The 17,001-nt window shown below is 43.3% G+C and overlaps 1 protein-coding gene across 1 annotated transcript; it reads left to right on the top strand.

The window, feature by feature from the left end:
• The first annotated feature begins 107 nt into the window (after nt 1-107).
• Nucleotides 108-11,843, top strand: LOC144717590 (RING finger protein 145-like). Its single transcript, XM_078593070.1, has 12 exons — nt 108-320; nt 1,290-1,494; nt 2,145-2,253; nt 2,398-2,483; nt 2,586-2,821; nt 3,498-3,658; nt 4,218-4,358; nt 5,282-5,464; nt 5,914-6,058; nt 6,281-6,376; nt 7,035-7,295; nt 8,456-11,843. Exons 2-12 carry the CDS (start codon nt 1,317-1,319, stop codon nt 8,660-8,662), a joined length of 1,803 nt encoding a protein of 600 aa, XP_078449196.1. The 5' UTR covers nt 108-320; nt 1,290-1,316; the 3' UTR covers nt 8,663-11,843.
• The last annotated feature ends 5,158 nt before the right edge of the window (nt 11,844-17,001 follow it).

Genomic DNA, 17,001 nt, shown 5'->3' on the forward strand with positions numbered 1-17,001 from the left:
AACCTTCCGCTTCGGACTTTTATTATTATTGTTGTTGTAACGGTAGTTTTTTTTCTTCCTCTTTCAGGAGTAAACAACACCGACACGTATTTGCAGTGCGCGTAAAAAAAAAAATCAACATTAAACCACGGGCCGCTCTCGTAACGAAGGCGATGCGTGGATCACACGATCGCTCTCGGTGCACGGCAGGAGCTGCCCCCCCACGACCCCCCCACGACCACCTCCAGGGGTTGGCAGTGCGGCACAGCAGCGCGATCGTGAACCCGTCCGTGCGGATCTTTTAAAAGCGGCCTCGTCACACAGCTGGGCCCCTGTTTACGGTGAGGTTTTTTTGTTTGTTTTGTTTATAAACTCCGCGAGGTTCGTTGCCATGTGTAGAACGCTGCGTTTTTAAAATAGCAATTTGGGGAGTGGGGGGGTGTGGGGAAGGATCATGGATATGTTAATAATAGCACATTATTAACGGATTACTGCTAAGCAAAGTGGGCATTATTTAGAGGCCTACTATGCAACCCGATTGCAGTAATCGTACTGTGGTTGCATTCTTAACCAGGGTCACACGGCAAGTGAAATTACCAGACTCTTAAACACTATCGAGTGTTTTATGAATAATTGCATGCTGCGTCATGTGTGTTCTGCAACATGCACATGGGTAACATTTGTAGCCATCCTAACGTATAATCAGATACGGGATTTGCACTTTTAAGGACGGCACTTTGCTTTAACGTAGAGTCAGCTCAAGCCTAATTTTCGCACTAGAAATATTTATACAGGATCATGAATGTCTTTAAATGACAATACAAACAAGCTGCGTTTCTAATTGTTCGACTGCTGTTAATATAGAGTAAGTACAGCATGAAAGAAAATGTCATCTCCACATGTCAATCATGTTTCGAGTCAATGATTCTTGACGCCTTTCATGCCATTGCTTTTCGACGTGAGTTTAAGCAAACTATTGACCGGTTTTGACTGTGTGTGTGTATGTCTCATAGGTAGTGTGTACCCTGTTAAGTAAATGCCGCTGGTTTGCCAAACGCTTTAGGCAAAGAGCACACCGCGAAGAAAAGGGCCCGTTCAGCACAAGCATAATATTGTACACTGATATCTTCACTTGCATATGTGCCCCCTCCCCACCTACCTCCACCTATCCCCAGTGTTGTGGTTTCCATCAGGACCGGTGTGGCATATCCCCCTGTCACCCACCTCCACCTATCCTCAATGTTGTGGTCGTCATAATGACTGGTAATGTTTTTTTTTCCCCCCACCGCCTTACTCTCAACTTTTCTCAGTATTTGTGGTCGCCATAAGAGGCTGGTATGGCCTGGTCTGATCGCTTGGAAGCGGCCGTCAACGTCGCCCTCCGAGTGCCCGCCCTGGTCCTCCTGGATGCGCTCTACACGTGGGACGTGAGCACGCTGGTGTCCCGGCTACACACCAACAGTGACGGCATGCTCTTCAAGTACAAGTTTGCAGCATGGAATGCATTCTTCCTCGGTGCGAGCACGCACTTTGTCATTTACACAGCTCAGTGTAACGTTTTAATGAGACATTGATTTAAAAAAATGTTCAACATTTTGTCAATTCAATGCTGGATAATGTATGTACTGTATGTTGGACTTCTTTTTCACACCATACGTAGTCAACCGTGCTGTATCAGTCATTGTAGTTTTACGTTTCACGCTGGTCAGAGCTGGTCAGCGTGGGGTTGGTGTATGAGGAAGACGTCCCAGGACCAGTTCAGATATCACCATCACTTGCAACTGGTGTTACCTATGGCCAGCAATCAAGCTCAGGTTGCCGTATTCAGTGCAGTGCGCAAACGGCTGCGCCACCGCTCCTCACCCACACACACTACGTGACCAACGTTCTCGTAAGGTGTTTTATTCTACATGGCCAATAATCACTGTAAAATTTTAAGTGGCATGACAGATAGTTACTATAAACTACAATCATTACATTGATCTCATGCTTTGGTTTGGATGTAAAAAATAGAAATGGTCACGCACGCTTTAGTTTTGAGCTGCTATACCAGAATGCACACCGACAGAGCTATCAGATAATATCCTGTATAGACTAATCTAGAGCCTTGACAATTCTGTTTATCAATTCCCATGCTATTGTAAATAATTTACATGTGATCACAGGCCATATTCTTGGGTTTGCGGTGCTGTTTTTGCCCATTGGGAGGCTCATATCGCTCTACCTGCACCTTATGGCTGGCTTTCTACTGGCCAGCACACACATTATTTCAAGGTAAGACACACATACATATTTTGACATTGGAGTATTTATCTTGACGTTGAGAGAAATTTAACATTGATAAATACTTGTCTGATAAGAAAAACTAAAATGTAATTTAAATGATTTGCTTTCTTTCTGTGTTTTGTTTCCCTCCAGAAGTTATATTGACTTTTCACTTACATCAGAAGAGTCTGTTTATTCCAACCACAATTTATTCATTCATCTAATTGGAGCTGTATTAGGTAAGAAGTAGTTCCTGCAAAATATTCCAAATAATGTACATTGTGTGCACATTCTAATGTGCTCTTTTCTCCAGTTAATTGAGCAATGTGTGTTTTTTTCAGCCCAGGTTTTGGTGGAAGTGCTTTGTGCCTGCTGCCTCAAGACCCGGAAAGTTTGGCGTTTCATGGGCCCCTCCCTTCCCCTTATTGGGGTCCTCTGTGGCCTTCCTAGCTCTGTTCTTCCTCTGCTACAGCGGTTTGCAATCACCCTCAGTGTTACTCAAGTGATGTATGCCGCATTATCAAACATCTACCTGCCTTACTACCTGCTGCGGCAAGCGTGGGCAGAGGGACGCCAGGTTAGTCTTGATAATTTTTTTACTACCCTAAGTCCAGCAGTTTAAACACGAGGTTCACAAGTGTATCGCGTTGATGGCCTCAGCCTGGTCACAAAATGACAGCACGTGGTTTATCTAAATTATATCTCTGAGAATGAAAACTAAAATATGAATTTGTCATCTGACTATATCACAGCAGAGCTTTTTGGGAAAGTATGCTTCCTACTGTATAAAGAAAAAAAATATCTTACTTGAAGTATTTTTGAGCTGTTCTTGAAAATTTCTTCTGAGGGACATTCTCTGATTCACCAGGAGCACTGCTCTGTGAGATTTACATGTGTATTCTTGATTTAATGGCATGAAGCTCTTGGCACAATTGGACAAAATGATGAAAAAAAGATCACGTAAAAAAGTTTTTGTGCGTAAAGTCAGATATGGCTTTTGCACAACTATGACATTTGGCACTTGGACACATTCATGCAGTCAGTTGTAATGTTTGTTGAGGGAAAATAACAAAGTACAAGGTCCTTCCACATCACGATAAACATGCACAGTAAAGAGTAATGGTCAAAGATCATCTTATGCAGCATATACCACTTTTTTAACAAACAATAGATATCATTGTATATATTATATTATTCATATGATATTCAATTGAATGGTTGTTCTGTCTTTCCCACATTTTCTGTGCATGTAGTTGATGGCTGCTGAAGGCATTGTCACACTACTGATCTTCATGTGGCAGCAGCTGTCCGTACCCTCACTTTTTCTGACTTTCTGGCTGGTCCAGTTCATGACTCAGACTTCGCTGCCACCACTGGACTCTAAGGAGGACAACTTGGTGCTTATACTCACCAGGTGAACTCACAAAGCGGAGGGCATCCAATATTGGTTTTCTTACATTCGATATGTCCATTATATATTTGACGTAGTGCATTGCAGAATCCGCTATCTTCAATTTCAAGAAGCAAATTGTCCTCCTTTGACTAGTTTCATCCATGGTGGCTCAGTGGTTTGTGCATTGTGCTATGAACCTGACGCCCCGAATTTGATTCACAGCTCTTGTTAACAATGGTAGGGAGTGATATCACGGCTAAATCTGGGCATCCCCGCCATTCACCAACCTGTACTGACCAACAAGAAAACAGCTCCCATGAGCAACAAAGCTTGGGGCCGCCTTCTTCCAGCAGTGGATTGTCAAAGGGCTATTAAATATTATAATTATTGAGGCATGTACTGTGTATTTATCAACCATGAGTCCACAACCTGGAATGATTATCCCTAAATTGTTATTAGAGCGTTATTCTTGTGGCAAGTAAAGCAATAGTTTTTACTTAACCCTCATGTTCTTCCACATATTGTATTATTATCAGTGACTCTTCATTCGTTGTTGTTTGTTGTATGTTTAATATTGCAGTGTAGCCAAGTGCTGCGGTAGTCCATACCTCCTGCTGGGCCTGACATCTGTGGTATCCCACGTAGCCCAGTCTTTGCTGTCCCTATGCAGACTTTACCTGCACGGTTTCTCTGTGCTTCTACAGCAAGACGCAGTTTACCGGTGAGATGCTTTTACCTGCACTGAACACGTGACATACTCATTCCAAAATGGCAAAACTTTGTTGTCATTTAGTTATTGAGCATATTGTGTCATAACAAAAACATTTGGTCATATTGCATTGACAGTGATGCACAAGCTCAAATAACAAAAAGCGCAACATGTTCATCAATAACACTGCTGTAAAAAGAACATCTATATAAAAATATAAGAAGTGACGTTTTGGGCAATAGCCCTTCTTCATAGCACATAAAATAATTGCATGGCCCTTTATCATCGCATGTTAAATTATTTTATGTACTATGAAGAAGGGTCATTGATAAAAAAAAATCGCATATTATGTATTTCTCCTTTAAAGCCAGTGTTAGTGATGAACACATTGAGCTTTTTGTAATTAGAAGTTGATGTAAATGAAATGTCTCCTGTAGAGGTGATACAGTGGTTATTGCACCACACTATGAAACCTAGCAACCAGAGTTTTATTCCCGTCCATGGTTAACACCATTGGCGAGTGACATCTGAACCGGTCCTCGGGGCCTATAGTTTTTGGAGGGGGCCGCTTTCGCCGATAAGACATCGGTGTGAGGGCCGCCACACATTTGAAACTGTTTGGTTTGACAGCATGATGGGGTGTTTTCACATTTATGTATTGTCGGGGGCTGCACGTCAGGGGCCGCACTAAAGGCCACCAGGGCTCGCCAATGGCCTGCGGGTCTTGAAAAGAATAACACTGCCATAGAGACTGTGGAGGCGGTTGGGGTGGTTTTCCCCAGGCCTCGGTTTCGAAGAGGCCTTGAAAAAAATAGACTTGTAGTCCCAGTGGGCTCTCACCTGGTTTAAACAAAGATTTTCTCTTTTTAATAGCTCTTGACCAGTGAACCACCCAGCCACTTCAAGAATGCTGTCTCTTTATGTGCTTCATGCAGGGGGATTTCGGAAGGCGTGATGTTTCTGATGATGGCGATGTGTACGGGGCTACTGGAGCTGCAGCTCGTGTATCGAGCCTTCCTCCTCAGCATCATCCTCTTCGTCGTGCTGGCCTCCACCCTGCAATCTGCGCTCGAAATCTCTGAACCTGTTCTGCTCAACTTGGCTGCTGCACGTGATAAGTAATTTAAACTTCAGTCGTTATCAAAGCACGATAATTACTGACCATGTTAATTATTGTTTTGGTGATTCAAATTGGTTGTGCGTTTTGGTGGTTGTGAAAACAGACGTGTTTTTTAATAATAAAATATAAGGTGTGTTATAGGAAGATATTGATGCATCAATTCAATGATTCAAATCGATTGTTAGAGGTTGCTGGGTGGCTCAGACGTCAGAGCACTGGGCTGGCATTGCTGAGGTCCTGCGATTGAACCCAGGAAGCTTTCTAATTTAACTAGATTCTCAAGATAGTTGACGGTGTCTGTATATATTTAGATTGTTTTGTCTTATGTTTGAATACTGGTGAGATGTTACTATTCGTTATTTTTCAACGCTGTTGTATATTAACCTAAAGTGCAAATTCAAACAGCATAGCACTGCACTTATAATCTGATCTTTTGTGATCTGGCAGGAATAGGTGGAAACACTTCCGTGCGTTGAGCATGTGCTTGTTCCTGTGCCTCTTCCCGATGTTCCTGATGTGGAGGATCAACCTGCTTCTCCCAATGGACTCCTGGCTCATCCTTATATCAAGCACTGTGTTAACGGCGCTCCAGGCATGGATACGCACCAAACAACGCACGCTTTAGTTGTGCCCTTGACAAACTTGCGCATTATAATTTGGATTCCACAGTTTCATCAACCTTAAGCAGAAATGTATTTTAGGCCGCTATTGGACACTTGTTTAAGCACAATTACACGAGTTGCTTACAAAACAGCGGGTTGTGGTGTCCATTCTTAAGGGGGGAGTGTGACAGCTTTGTGTTTTCTGTTTACAGGCAATGAGCAGTATCGTTATCTACTTACTCTTCGCCTTCGAAGAGCAGCGTGACTGGCCTCCCGAATTCATGGATGATGTTGTCTATTACCTGCAGGTGAGGATGATAAGTTTTTCTTAATTATCACATATATTATGACTTGAGTTCTAGCATTGAATTAGATTGAAATCTCAAAGAGCTTACTGAATTGTCCGCACGTTTGAATATTTTAAGTGTACAGTTTAAATATTAAAGATACATTTGCACACATGCCCACAGTACTTTTCAATATTTTACATAGGTTTTGTATAATAGTACATGTTAACTGTTAAGACAATGGCAGGAATGCATTAAAACAATGTAAGAATATATATGCTGTGTTTTACATAACAGGCTGGCACCAATGTGTGAGTATTGTCAATTTCATTGATAGGGTAAGCACCTTGAAAGTTCTTAATTGAACAAACAAACAGATTGTTGTTAGATATAATCTGGAGAAAAAAAGGTCACATTGTATGAGACAAATGTGTAGGATAGATGAAAGCAGGTTCAATGACATGCATTATAATGGGCACCCAGAGTTCAGAAACCAAGGCAAAGACATAGCCAGATGATGAGATACTGTAAGAGCAGTCCTTAAATGCCAAGTGTCAACATTACAACAAACTACAAGATCTAATGGGAGGAAGGGAGTGATGGTGAGGTGTAGCCGCATCAATGGCAACAGCCGTGATGACGATCTCTTGACCTTAGCTGTCATCACCTATGCCTTCAGGGGTTTTGCCGCGGCCTGGAGTTTTTGGCATCTCTGGGGCTCGTGGTGTTCAGCCTGCTCGAGTGGACGGGCGGTGGATGGAGCTGGTCCGGCGTGACTGTGGTGCTCGCCTACGCCTACTACAACCTGTGGCAGCGCGCACGTGCCGGCTGGCGCAGCCTGAAGCTACGGCGCATGGCTGGATCCCGCGTGGCTGCCATGCAGAGGGCCTCGCCGCAACTGTTGGCGCAACATGGAGACGTGTGCCCAGTCTGTTACCAGGTGCGTGCATACGTAACATTGGAAACGAGCCAAGTAAAATGTACAGGGATCACCTCAAGTTTTCATTCCACTCCTTTGAGCTGTGAGACGTTTAAAGCTGCCAAACGTTGAGATGGCTCAGCCAGGACACGTGGTAAACTAGGGTAGCACCTCCCTTCTTCAGCCCTGCCCACTTTTACAAAGTCACGCCCACTCAATCACTAGCCCTGGCCACAGTGAGAGGCCTTGGAAATGTTTAATGTTGACCCACCTACTGCTCACAGGCCTACCTCCTCTACCAACACTGTCCACTACTCCGCAGAGGTCGCAAACGGGTTTTGATTCCTTACCCGTACCCGGCCGCACCAGGGTCGCAAACGGGTACCCGTACCTGGCTGGGTACGGGTAGCCGGGTATCGGGTAGGGTACGGGTATCGGGTACCCGATTGCGACCTCTGGGATGAAGCCATGTTGCAGGCGCGGGTGGGTTGATTCTAGGAACTTGAATTGTGAGAAGAGACAAGACGTTGGGAAATGAGTGACAAACGGTGACTCACCAGTGACTCACGGCCTACCCGTACCCATACCCGGCCGCACCAGGGTCGCAAACGGGTATCCGTACCCGTACCCGGCCGGGTACGGGTAGCCGGGTATCGGGTAGGGTACGGGTATAGGGTACCCGATTGCGACCTCTGCTACTCCGGTAGCCCCACATTTGGTTCATTTCATGATCATGCACGATGCCAGAAAATGTTATAATGGGACAAAATCCCGATTTTAACAGATTCTTATGGATACCAGGATAGCTTTTGTAAACCGAGACTGAGCTGGCGAAAGCAAGACAATTTGTAGTTCCATTACAGTGACTATTAGAATCTGTTTTATGTCCAAGGCTCAGAATCTATATATGCCATATGAGATTAATTTTAATGTTCAAGGTTTGTGAGATGGGTGTTGTACATTTTAGAAAATGTTTGTACGATACATGGCTCACATTGTGTGGTGCAACAACATTTGTCTCCTGTTTTATTTTTAACCACTTAATTTTGTGTTGTTAAATTAAAATGTTAGCGTTCGCACAAAAAATATTCAGATAGGTGTTAATTGCTTTTTTTATAATAAAAAAAAATGTCATACTACGCCATGCTTAACTATTGTTTTAAATTTTGTTTTATCTTCAGGACATGAAGGTGGCAGTATTGACTCCTTGCGGCCACATGTACCACCCCAGTTGCCTGCGCAAGTGGTTCTATGTGCAGGACACTTGCCCCATGTGCCACCGCAAACTCGGGGCAGAGGAGAGCAGCGACAACGTCGACACGGCAGAACATGATGCTGGGCTCAGACCCCCACCAGATGCCCCCCAGCCTAATGGAGATGCAATGTGAATATTCCAGCAGATACTTTCTCAATGAGGACTTCAAACACAATAAAACACACGTGGATATAGACAATAGAAGCGTTCTGCATGCTGGATCAACACAGCCTCACACAATCAATACTAGCCTACCACATTGTCTTGTTATAATTTCCGGCAGGAATTCACCAAAACGCGTGAAACGGGGATACAGAAAACTTGTTTGAAAAGGCCGCCACCCTTTGCCAACTAAATGTTCTGCTTTACACACAATTGGGGCCATTCTGAACGGGTTGTTGCATTGCTTGTGGGGAGCATGATGTTGGTAGATTCACAAACAAAATATCCAAGAAGGCTTGCTGCTACTCGCCATGCTGATAAATAGCTTTAGTGGTATCACAAGGTGGAGATGGAGCAGTGGCACAGTAGTTAGCATACTACACTACTAACCTGCCCAGTCCTGCTCGTGATCCTACAAGGGACCCTTCGCCCCTCGCTGTGTAATGTGTCACTTGTCACCCTCGCAAATGAGATGTTACATCTCGCGGGACTTTCCAGGTTAAATATTTTAAATAAATAAATAACCCACTGACTTGAGATTCACAGACACGGCTCGGTGGTGGGTGATATCAGAACTGTTCCTGGTCCCACCCTACAAACCTACACGGACCAGTGTGGTGAAGTTAGGTCAAGAACCCACGTGACATTGTGTGGAGAGGCCTTCATCTACAAGTGGATTAACATAGAGCTGTTATATATTTTTTATTTTATCAATGTGAACAATTTCAGCGTGGTACAGAGATGATCAAATATGCATCGTTGTGTAGATAGTGCAATCCACCATCGCGATTGTTTTTTTGGCTCGCAAACATGGACTAATTTTTTTTAAGTTGGTTATAGTGTTCAGCTGACAATGATGTGTAACTTTTTATTGATTCATTAAGACATTATTGTGGCAACCGTCATTCCCTAGAGCAGGGGTCGGCAACCTGCGGCTCCGGAGCCGCATGCGGCTCTTTTGAACCTTGACCGCGGCTCCGGGGCGGATGCTAGCGAGGGGAGGAGGCGCACTGTGACACCTGCTCTGGCGTTGCCGCTGCTGACAGGTCGCCGCTCCGCTCCACACTGCCCGCCCGGTGACAGGCAATAACGTTGCCGTTGCTTTGTCACATGTTTGGAAGAAGTAAAAACCTTCCTGGGCAGCAAAGAGCTCACCTTTGCTGAGCTGGAACAGCCAGAGTGGCTGGAAAAATTACATTTTATGGTAGACATGACAGCACATCTAAACACGCTAAATACAACCCTTCAGGGGAAAGGAGGCACAGCCCTGCACATGCTGGAGGAGGTTTTGGCATTCGAGAGCAAGTTGACAGTGTTTGTCAAAGATTTACAGAGAGGTACACTGTCTCACTTTCCCTCTTTGAGAGAGTTCAAACAAAGTCATGATACGATAAATTTGGAATATTTCAAGTCTGCAATCACCACAATGCAAAGTTCGTTTGGGAAACGATTCTGTGAGTTCAGAGAGGAAAAAACGACATTATCCTTCCCTGTCACTCCCCTGGCGATCGATCCATCCCTATTGAATATGACTGCATTTGCAGGTGTAAGTCAACCTGATCTTGAGATGGAACTGGCCGATATAGCCGACAAAGATATATGGGTGTCCAAGTTCAAATGCTTGACCGCTACTCTTGAGGATGTTGCCCGTCAGAAGGCCATTCTGGCTCAGAATCATAAATGGAGTGATATTGAAAACCTTCCCAAACAGGACAAACTTGTATTCGAAACATGGAATGCCATCCCCAACACTTATATAAACATGAAAAAGTATGCATTTGGAGTCCTGTCGATCTTCGGCTCCACATATGTATGTGAGCAGGTCTTCTCCAACATGAACTATATTAAAAACAAACATCGATCACGCCTCACAGATGACAGCTTGCAAGCCTGTGTGAAAATGAAGGTGACGTCTTACAGCCCTGATGTGCAGACACTGTGCACTGAGGTTCAGGAACAAAAATCCCATTAACCAGGTAATTTAGCTATTAATTTGCAAAAATATATTTTACATTGTTAAGTGAAAAAGTCCTTTTTTTATTCAGATTGACAGCTGACTGTACGATCCTGTATATAGCAATAAGGTAAGAAACAATATATGCAGTGTTATATTTGTTTTAAATGTTGCAATGGTTTTGCGGCTCCCAGTTTATTTTTTCCTTCGGAAACGGGTCCAAGTGGCTCTTTATGTCTTAAAGGTTGCAGACCCCTGCCCTAGAGCATTAATTCGTTCTCAAATCATTCAGAAATGGCCACCGCCATCATGGGATATTTTCATTTTCGGTGAATGCCATTGAACCCAAACATTGTCTTCATCACTCGTACACACACAACAGAAACAGTAACAGTACATGGCAGCATCACATGTACCCCACTCGCGGGGGCCTGAGGTCTCGGCAGCTTTGTGAAAAGGTTGAATTTGATGAACATCTCCAGAAAATAGCACTTTACAATATACGCAAATAGGTTACTGGACAAAAAAGTGAAAATTGTCTGAACATGGGGAAATGCTTTCCTATCTATACTCTAGACGTACGCAAAGGTAGGTAGGCAAGGTTAAGAATTAATTCCTGTATATATGAAAAGGTCAAGATTTGTTGAACATCTATAGAGAATGACAGTTAAAGTGTGGACATACTGCATAGGGTGGTGCACAGGGTGGCTACGTGATAGATGAATATGCGACATTGTACTTTCCAATCATTAAAATGTTAGTTGGTACTGTGTACTCGAGCAAAATATATTGTAACCAAATTATAAAATGCACAATAGTTACTTTAACCTGAGAGACGGGGGCTTTTTTTCCACATGTGCCTTCATAAATGTTCTGATTTATTAGTTTGCGTGTTTGAGGAGGAAGAACCCTCTGAATTTGACCCTGCGTACAACCAAATCGTAATTGTAACCTATAATCTGCATCATGATGTTGGGTATGGTTATGACTTTTGTAATGAATATTGGTTTGACCCCGTAAGTTTGAAAAAGTACATACTGTAGATATAATTTTTCTAAAGTTTCAACGTTTCCATCGGTGTGAAGTTGGAACGTTTTCTAATTGTATTCAATTGTTCCTGGTGTAACTCGTTTATGCAAACGCTGAATTGTGAAAAAAAGCTTGAAATGTTAATAAAATGTTTATTTTTGTGTGGTTACTGACTTCATATTTGTCGTTCGACATATCCGAATTGACCCCTTGATTGTAATTTCAGAAAACAACAGGAATAGCTAACACTGCTCGTGATGCAGCAAATGTGGCTGTGACGGTCCCACCTGATGACGGAGACTTGTGTTGCCTCCGAAACGTCGTGATTTTTTTTATTGTTTTATTTTTATTAATTTTAATTTCATTTTTTACCTACGTGACTTTACCGAAAGAACTAAGAGTATGACTGCTCGTGGAGCCAGTTGAGATTCAATGGCTCCCCCTGACCACACACGCAGAGCTCAAGTTCTGGACTATTATAAATGCTCAAGTGGACAAGCAGTGTCAAGGCCAGTAATCCACATTAGCAAAACATTTTGGGTGAAAGGAAAAAATATATCCTGTATGTTTTACAAATTTGACCTTTACAAACTAACGATCCTAAGATACCTTTTGATGATCTAGGAGGCGTTATCCAGACCTACAGATGATCCGCATTGTCGATTATCTTATTGTATAACCTATTATCATTGTTTAATAATTACCCTAGCCCACTGTTATTCATTGCAAGGCCCGCGGGCTACTGGCAGTCCCTGGTGGCCTTTAGTGCGGCCCCCGACAATACACCAATGTGACAAAACCTCCCCATGATTGCCGTGAAATCCCAATGGTTTCGAATGTGTGGCAGCTCTCATACAGATGATGTCTTATCGGCGATAGTGGCTCCCCTCTGCAAATTAGTGAAGAACACTGCTCTCGCCTGTCTGGAATGTTGATATTTTGGGTATGTGCAACTTTCAGCACAATGCCGCACCTGCCAAAGTACATTTTTGTAAAACGAAGACTCCGCTTATCTACTGAATGGAAATATAAGTCGGTGGCATAAAACATTTCCCCGAAATTCCTGCAGATGCTTGGGATGTGACAACCATCTTGGCAATTTGGTGAATCGTTGATTCACACCTACGATTCAATTAAAGAATTATTGTACATTTTTTGCCATCTCATTGGTATATCTGTTCGATCCGATTTACAGTTTTGTTCACTATATTGCCTAAATATACCAATATGATTTGATTACATTGAAAAGAAACGTTGATTCATACATGCGATTCTGTGAATGTGCCATGAACCTTATGAATAAATATGTATGTATTTGTCTTAGACATTTACAAGCACTACATTTAATAGCAAATGTATATCTAGTTTTAACCAGCAGATGGCGGCCCTCGACTGATGATGGCAATGATCAAAGCCGTTATAGGTTTTGTATGAACGGGGACCAATATCGATGGTTATGCATTTTTTAAAGTGTAAACTCAAATATTCTGCATTTAAGGAAGAATTATACGGAACATTATGGTTCTGTTGCCCTGCCCTTCACAACCAGCATGGTAAATTATGGCCAAAGCCTCCATGTATGTATGTAGAACTTCTTTCGCATTATACGTAGCCAACCATGCTTATCAGAGGTGCGGGGGAACGACAACGAACTAAAAAAAAAAATTCAAAAATAAATTAGTTTCAATCTACATTTAAAAGTGCAACACGCCAGTGGCTTCCTAATATCAAAAGGAAGAGCGTTCCAGACGGCCGCAGAAGCGCATCTGAAAGCGCATGATGCTGTGACCGTCTTTGTCAAGACATTGAATGGTAAGGCTTTCATCCAGCAGTGGATTGACAAAGGGCTGTACATCATTAGTTTAATATGGATCATAAACATTGTGCTGAGATTGTACAGTAGTCACACGATAACCAATTGTAAAATGTAACATCTCAATGAAATAAAAGTAGAATAATTTGTAAGACAAATGATTAGTTGCTCAAATATCATATGATAATTGGCTTTAGCAACCGGAAAAAGACAACCAACCACAAACAAATAACCAAGAATAACGTCCGGAGTGATTAACAATTGTTCAGTGGACTTTAGCGTGAAAATTAAACGTGTAGAGTTTTAATTGCTTAATTTTCGCATTACTCTAAAAATACATGGTGTTATTTTACAAAGTTAGAGCTACTGATGACTTGCTAGTGATACAGGGGCTCCAGAACAATGTGTAACACCCCTACAGCTGCTATCACCTTTGCGAGATTGCGGCTGTGCTGACAATTAACCCTCTTGCCTGTTGGTCACGCTCTGCCACCAGTAATTATGATTGGTCATTGATACTTCAATTCACATGTGCATGGGCATTTAATATATGTAAAAGCGCAATTTTCAACTGCACAAATAGAACAATTCTATATAAAACGTCGTTATGTGATTGCATCGCAAGACGCCGTACAATTAGGAGAAAGATGTGTGAGGATTTTTTTTGTTTTTAAGAGCACGAGAGGGAGCTGATCGAACGTTATGGCGGAATTGCATATGAAGACACTTCATAGGGGATAGTCATGTGCAGATGAGTAGAGGGACATCTTCAGTCAAGGCTCACACAGGGAAGGGTATCAGCTGTGTAGAGAGGGTCAGAGCAAAGGAATTCGAGACTATGGAGAGGTTCTAGATTTGAAGTTTTCGTGACTGCAACGATCCATACTCTTTGGTTCTTTCGGTAAAGTAACGTAGATGAAAAATAAAAATTATAACAAAAATAACAAAATGAAAATAACTAAATTAAATCACGACGTTTCGGAGGCAACACAAGCTTCCGTCATCAGGTGGAACAGCCACAGCAAAATCACTGTAGTGAACTATGGGGAGGATTTACAGAAAGTGTGCCACTCTCGTAAAGCAAAGGTTGACTGAGGCTTTTGGCAGAAGACCTTTATGGTCACTAGAGCCGAGGGCACCTGAAGGGTGGTAGAGCAAGTCGAGAGAGGAAATGTAGGCAGGAACAAGCCCGCAGAGGCTCTTGTAAGACGGCGAGTGTAAACTTGAAAATTGTCCGGGACTGAGAATCTGAGAACACGTGTTGTGCACACTTCCAAATTGTGCAAGGCGCCATTATGAAACATCCGTTTTGACGCAGTGGTTGTCCTACGGACAGACTCTCCCTCTGCCAACGGAGTGTGGAACTTCTACCGCTGGCTCAGGGCTGTAAACTGGAGATGAACACTCATTCTGCGCTTTTTTTTTTGCAGGAAATCACTTTGACTTTGACTCTTTTTGGACACGCACAAGGAATTTGCACTATAGATGTGAAGTTAAAAAGCGAGCGCAGCTTTTCTGTTTTTTTATGTCTGATAATTCTGCATATCTTATGGGGGCCCTTTAGATGAAGGCTAACGACGTTGTTTATAGTTGTTCCACGGTCGTGCCACGGCAAAGTTAGCAGAGCACCCCGCAGTGGATAGCGCCGCGTTTGACCTTCATGGATTTAGCTGGCTGAGCTCCGACTCGCCTGTTTGCTCGCTTGCGGAACCCACACGTGGTCTCAATCTAGGGGCAAACAAAAAGGGCCATTAATAGCCGTGGCACACTCACCACAAATCCCCTGCTGGGCACACTGGAAGTTAACCAGCACTCCTGTAAAGGGGCACACAATTACATGCCCACTTGCTAATCGGGGCTACTTTACGTCCGCGGAGCGAGTGCACAGTTTCACCACCGCTTCAAATAACAAAAAATTAACCGAATGACGCTGGAGGGCAGAGCTAAGAATGTGGCCGGTGGTCATTCTGTCGGTTGGCCCTGGGAGCGCATTTGCCTTCAACTCAGAGACAGCTCCTCGATGTGGGCGAAGGGGAACTCGAGTTCATGTTTAGGAGGTCATCATTGCCAGTGCCGTCGAAGCCACCGCACCTTGCCACCGCTGTCTTTACTTTTCCAGGTCGCACAGCAATTTTGACCCCTGACCCCTACACGGAGGACGTGGTTATGAGTTCGTCCTCCCAATATAATGATCTCGATCCCCCGCCGTAGTAAACCCCTCTGTAATGTGTCATATAGTCGCCACTGAAACGGATGAATTAGCGACAGCACTTCGCAGTAATTTGTTATTGTATATAGCTTTGTAATACGCACACAACTGGGCGAGTCCAAGCTTCACCTCATCGGCTATTTACGGTAATTGTAGGTAAGAGGACGTGAACAAAAGAGCCCCTTGTAATATTAAACCGTTGCATCTGCAGATTAGTGAAGGCCACCACTGTGGAGATATTGCTTGGAGTTTGCGCAGCACAATATGGGCCCTTTACACGTTGCGTTATTTATTATTTTTCTATGCACGGAGTGTGTGTGTGGGGGGGTAACTAAGGCATTTGTTATTCAAAGAGGTAATACGTGTGACTCAAAGAACGCGCGGATAGGTGTGGTAACATACCCCCGAAGACAGACATTTTCATTTACAGTTAAGAGGCAGTAAAGAGGTGGCACGGGAGTGAAAGTCGCGCATTTGATTATCATTTCAATGTAAGGCGTAGGGAGTGAGACACTATATTTAATGGTTTCAATACAGTTATGAAGCGTTTGTAGATGGTGTTCTAGATGTCTTGTATCCCCCCCCCCCCCAATTAATTGATACCTAGCATTGTTTTCCTTTTAATATTAATTTCTGTTTCAAATAAACCTTGCTTACCAAATATTAAGTTTTAGAGAATTAAATAGGGGTTACAAGACATCCGAACCACCGTGTCCAATGAGATGGGGTTGACATGGCTTCTTGGAGAGGATACTATTACAGTGGGACAGGAGGATGCACAAGGATTTGAAGCTGTACAATTGCACTAAAGGGCATACGAATACAAGACTAGGAGGGAGAATATTATATTTTATGAACGAGGCATATGGATTCGTGATGTACGGAACAGAGCGATATGGCTGTTGATCAGGTTGTGGGTGGGGAAGTGTAAAGCGGGTGTGTGTGTGACATAAGATATGACCATCATCCACTGTGCGAGCTCGAGAAATCACAGAATTGTATTCGTTTGAGAAATGCCATTTTTATACGATAGTTTTGGAATCCCTCAAAGCTTGACGTGAGGATTTTTTTGGGTGCAATTCTGACACTGCCAACTCAAACGGTCAGAACTGTTGAACTGTCCCTGCGAGGATTTTGACGTAATGCGAAACTAATATGAAATCATGACAGCTAAAGCCACATAATCGGATCTTGCACTGTGTTCGGCACAGGCCTTGGCCTGCACACAGTAAGGTCTTGGAGGAGGCACAGAGGAAACGGAGGCTGGTAGCGACGCGGGTGAAGGACTTACGTGATAACGTGAGC

Source organism: Lampetra planeri, chromosome 4 (assembly GCF_965212315.1).
Source record: "Lampetra planeri chromosome 4, kcLamPlan1.2.h2, whole genome shotgun sequence".
NCBI lineage: Eukaryota > Metazoa > Chordata > Hyperoartia > Petromyzontiformes > Petromyzontidae > Lampetra > Lampetra planeri.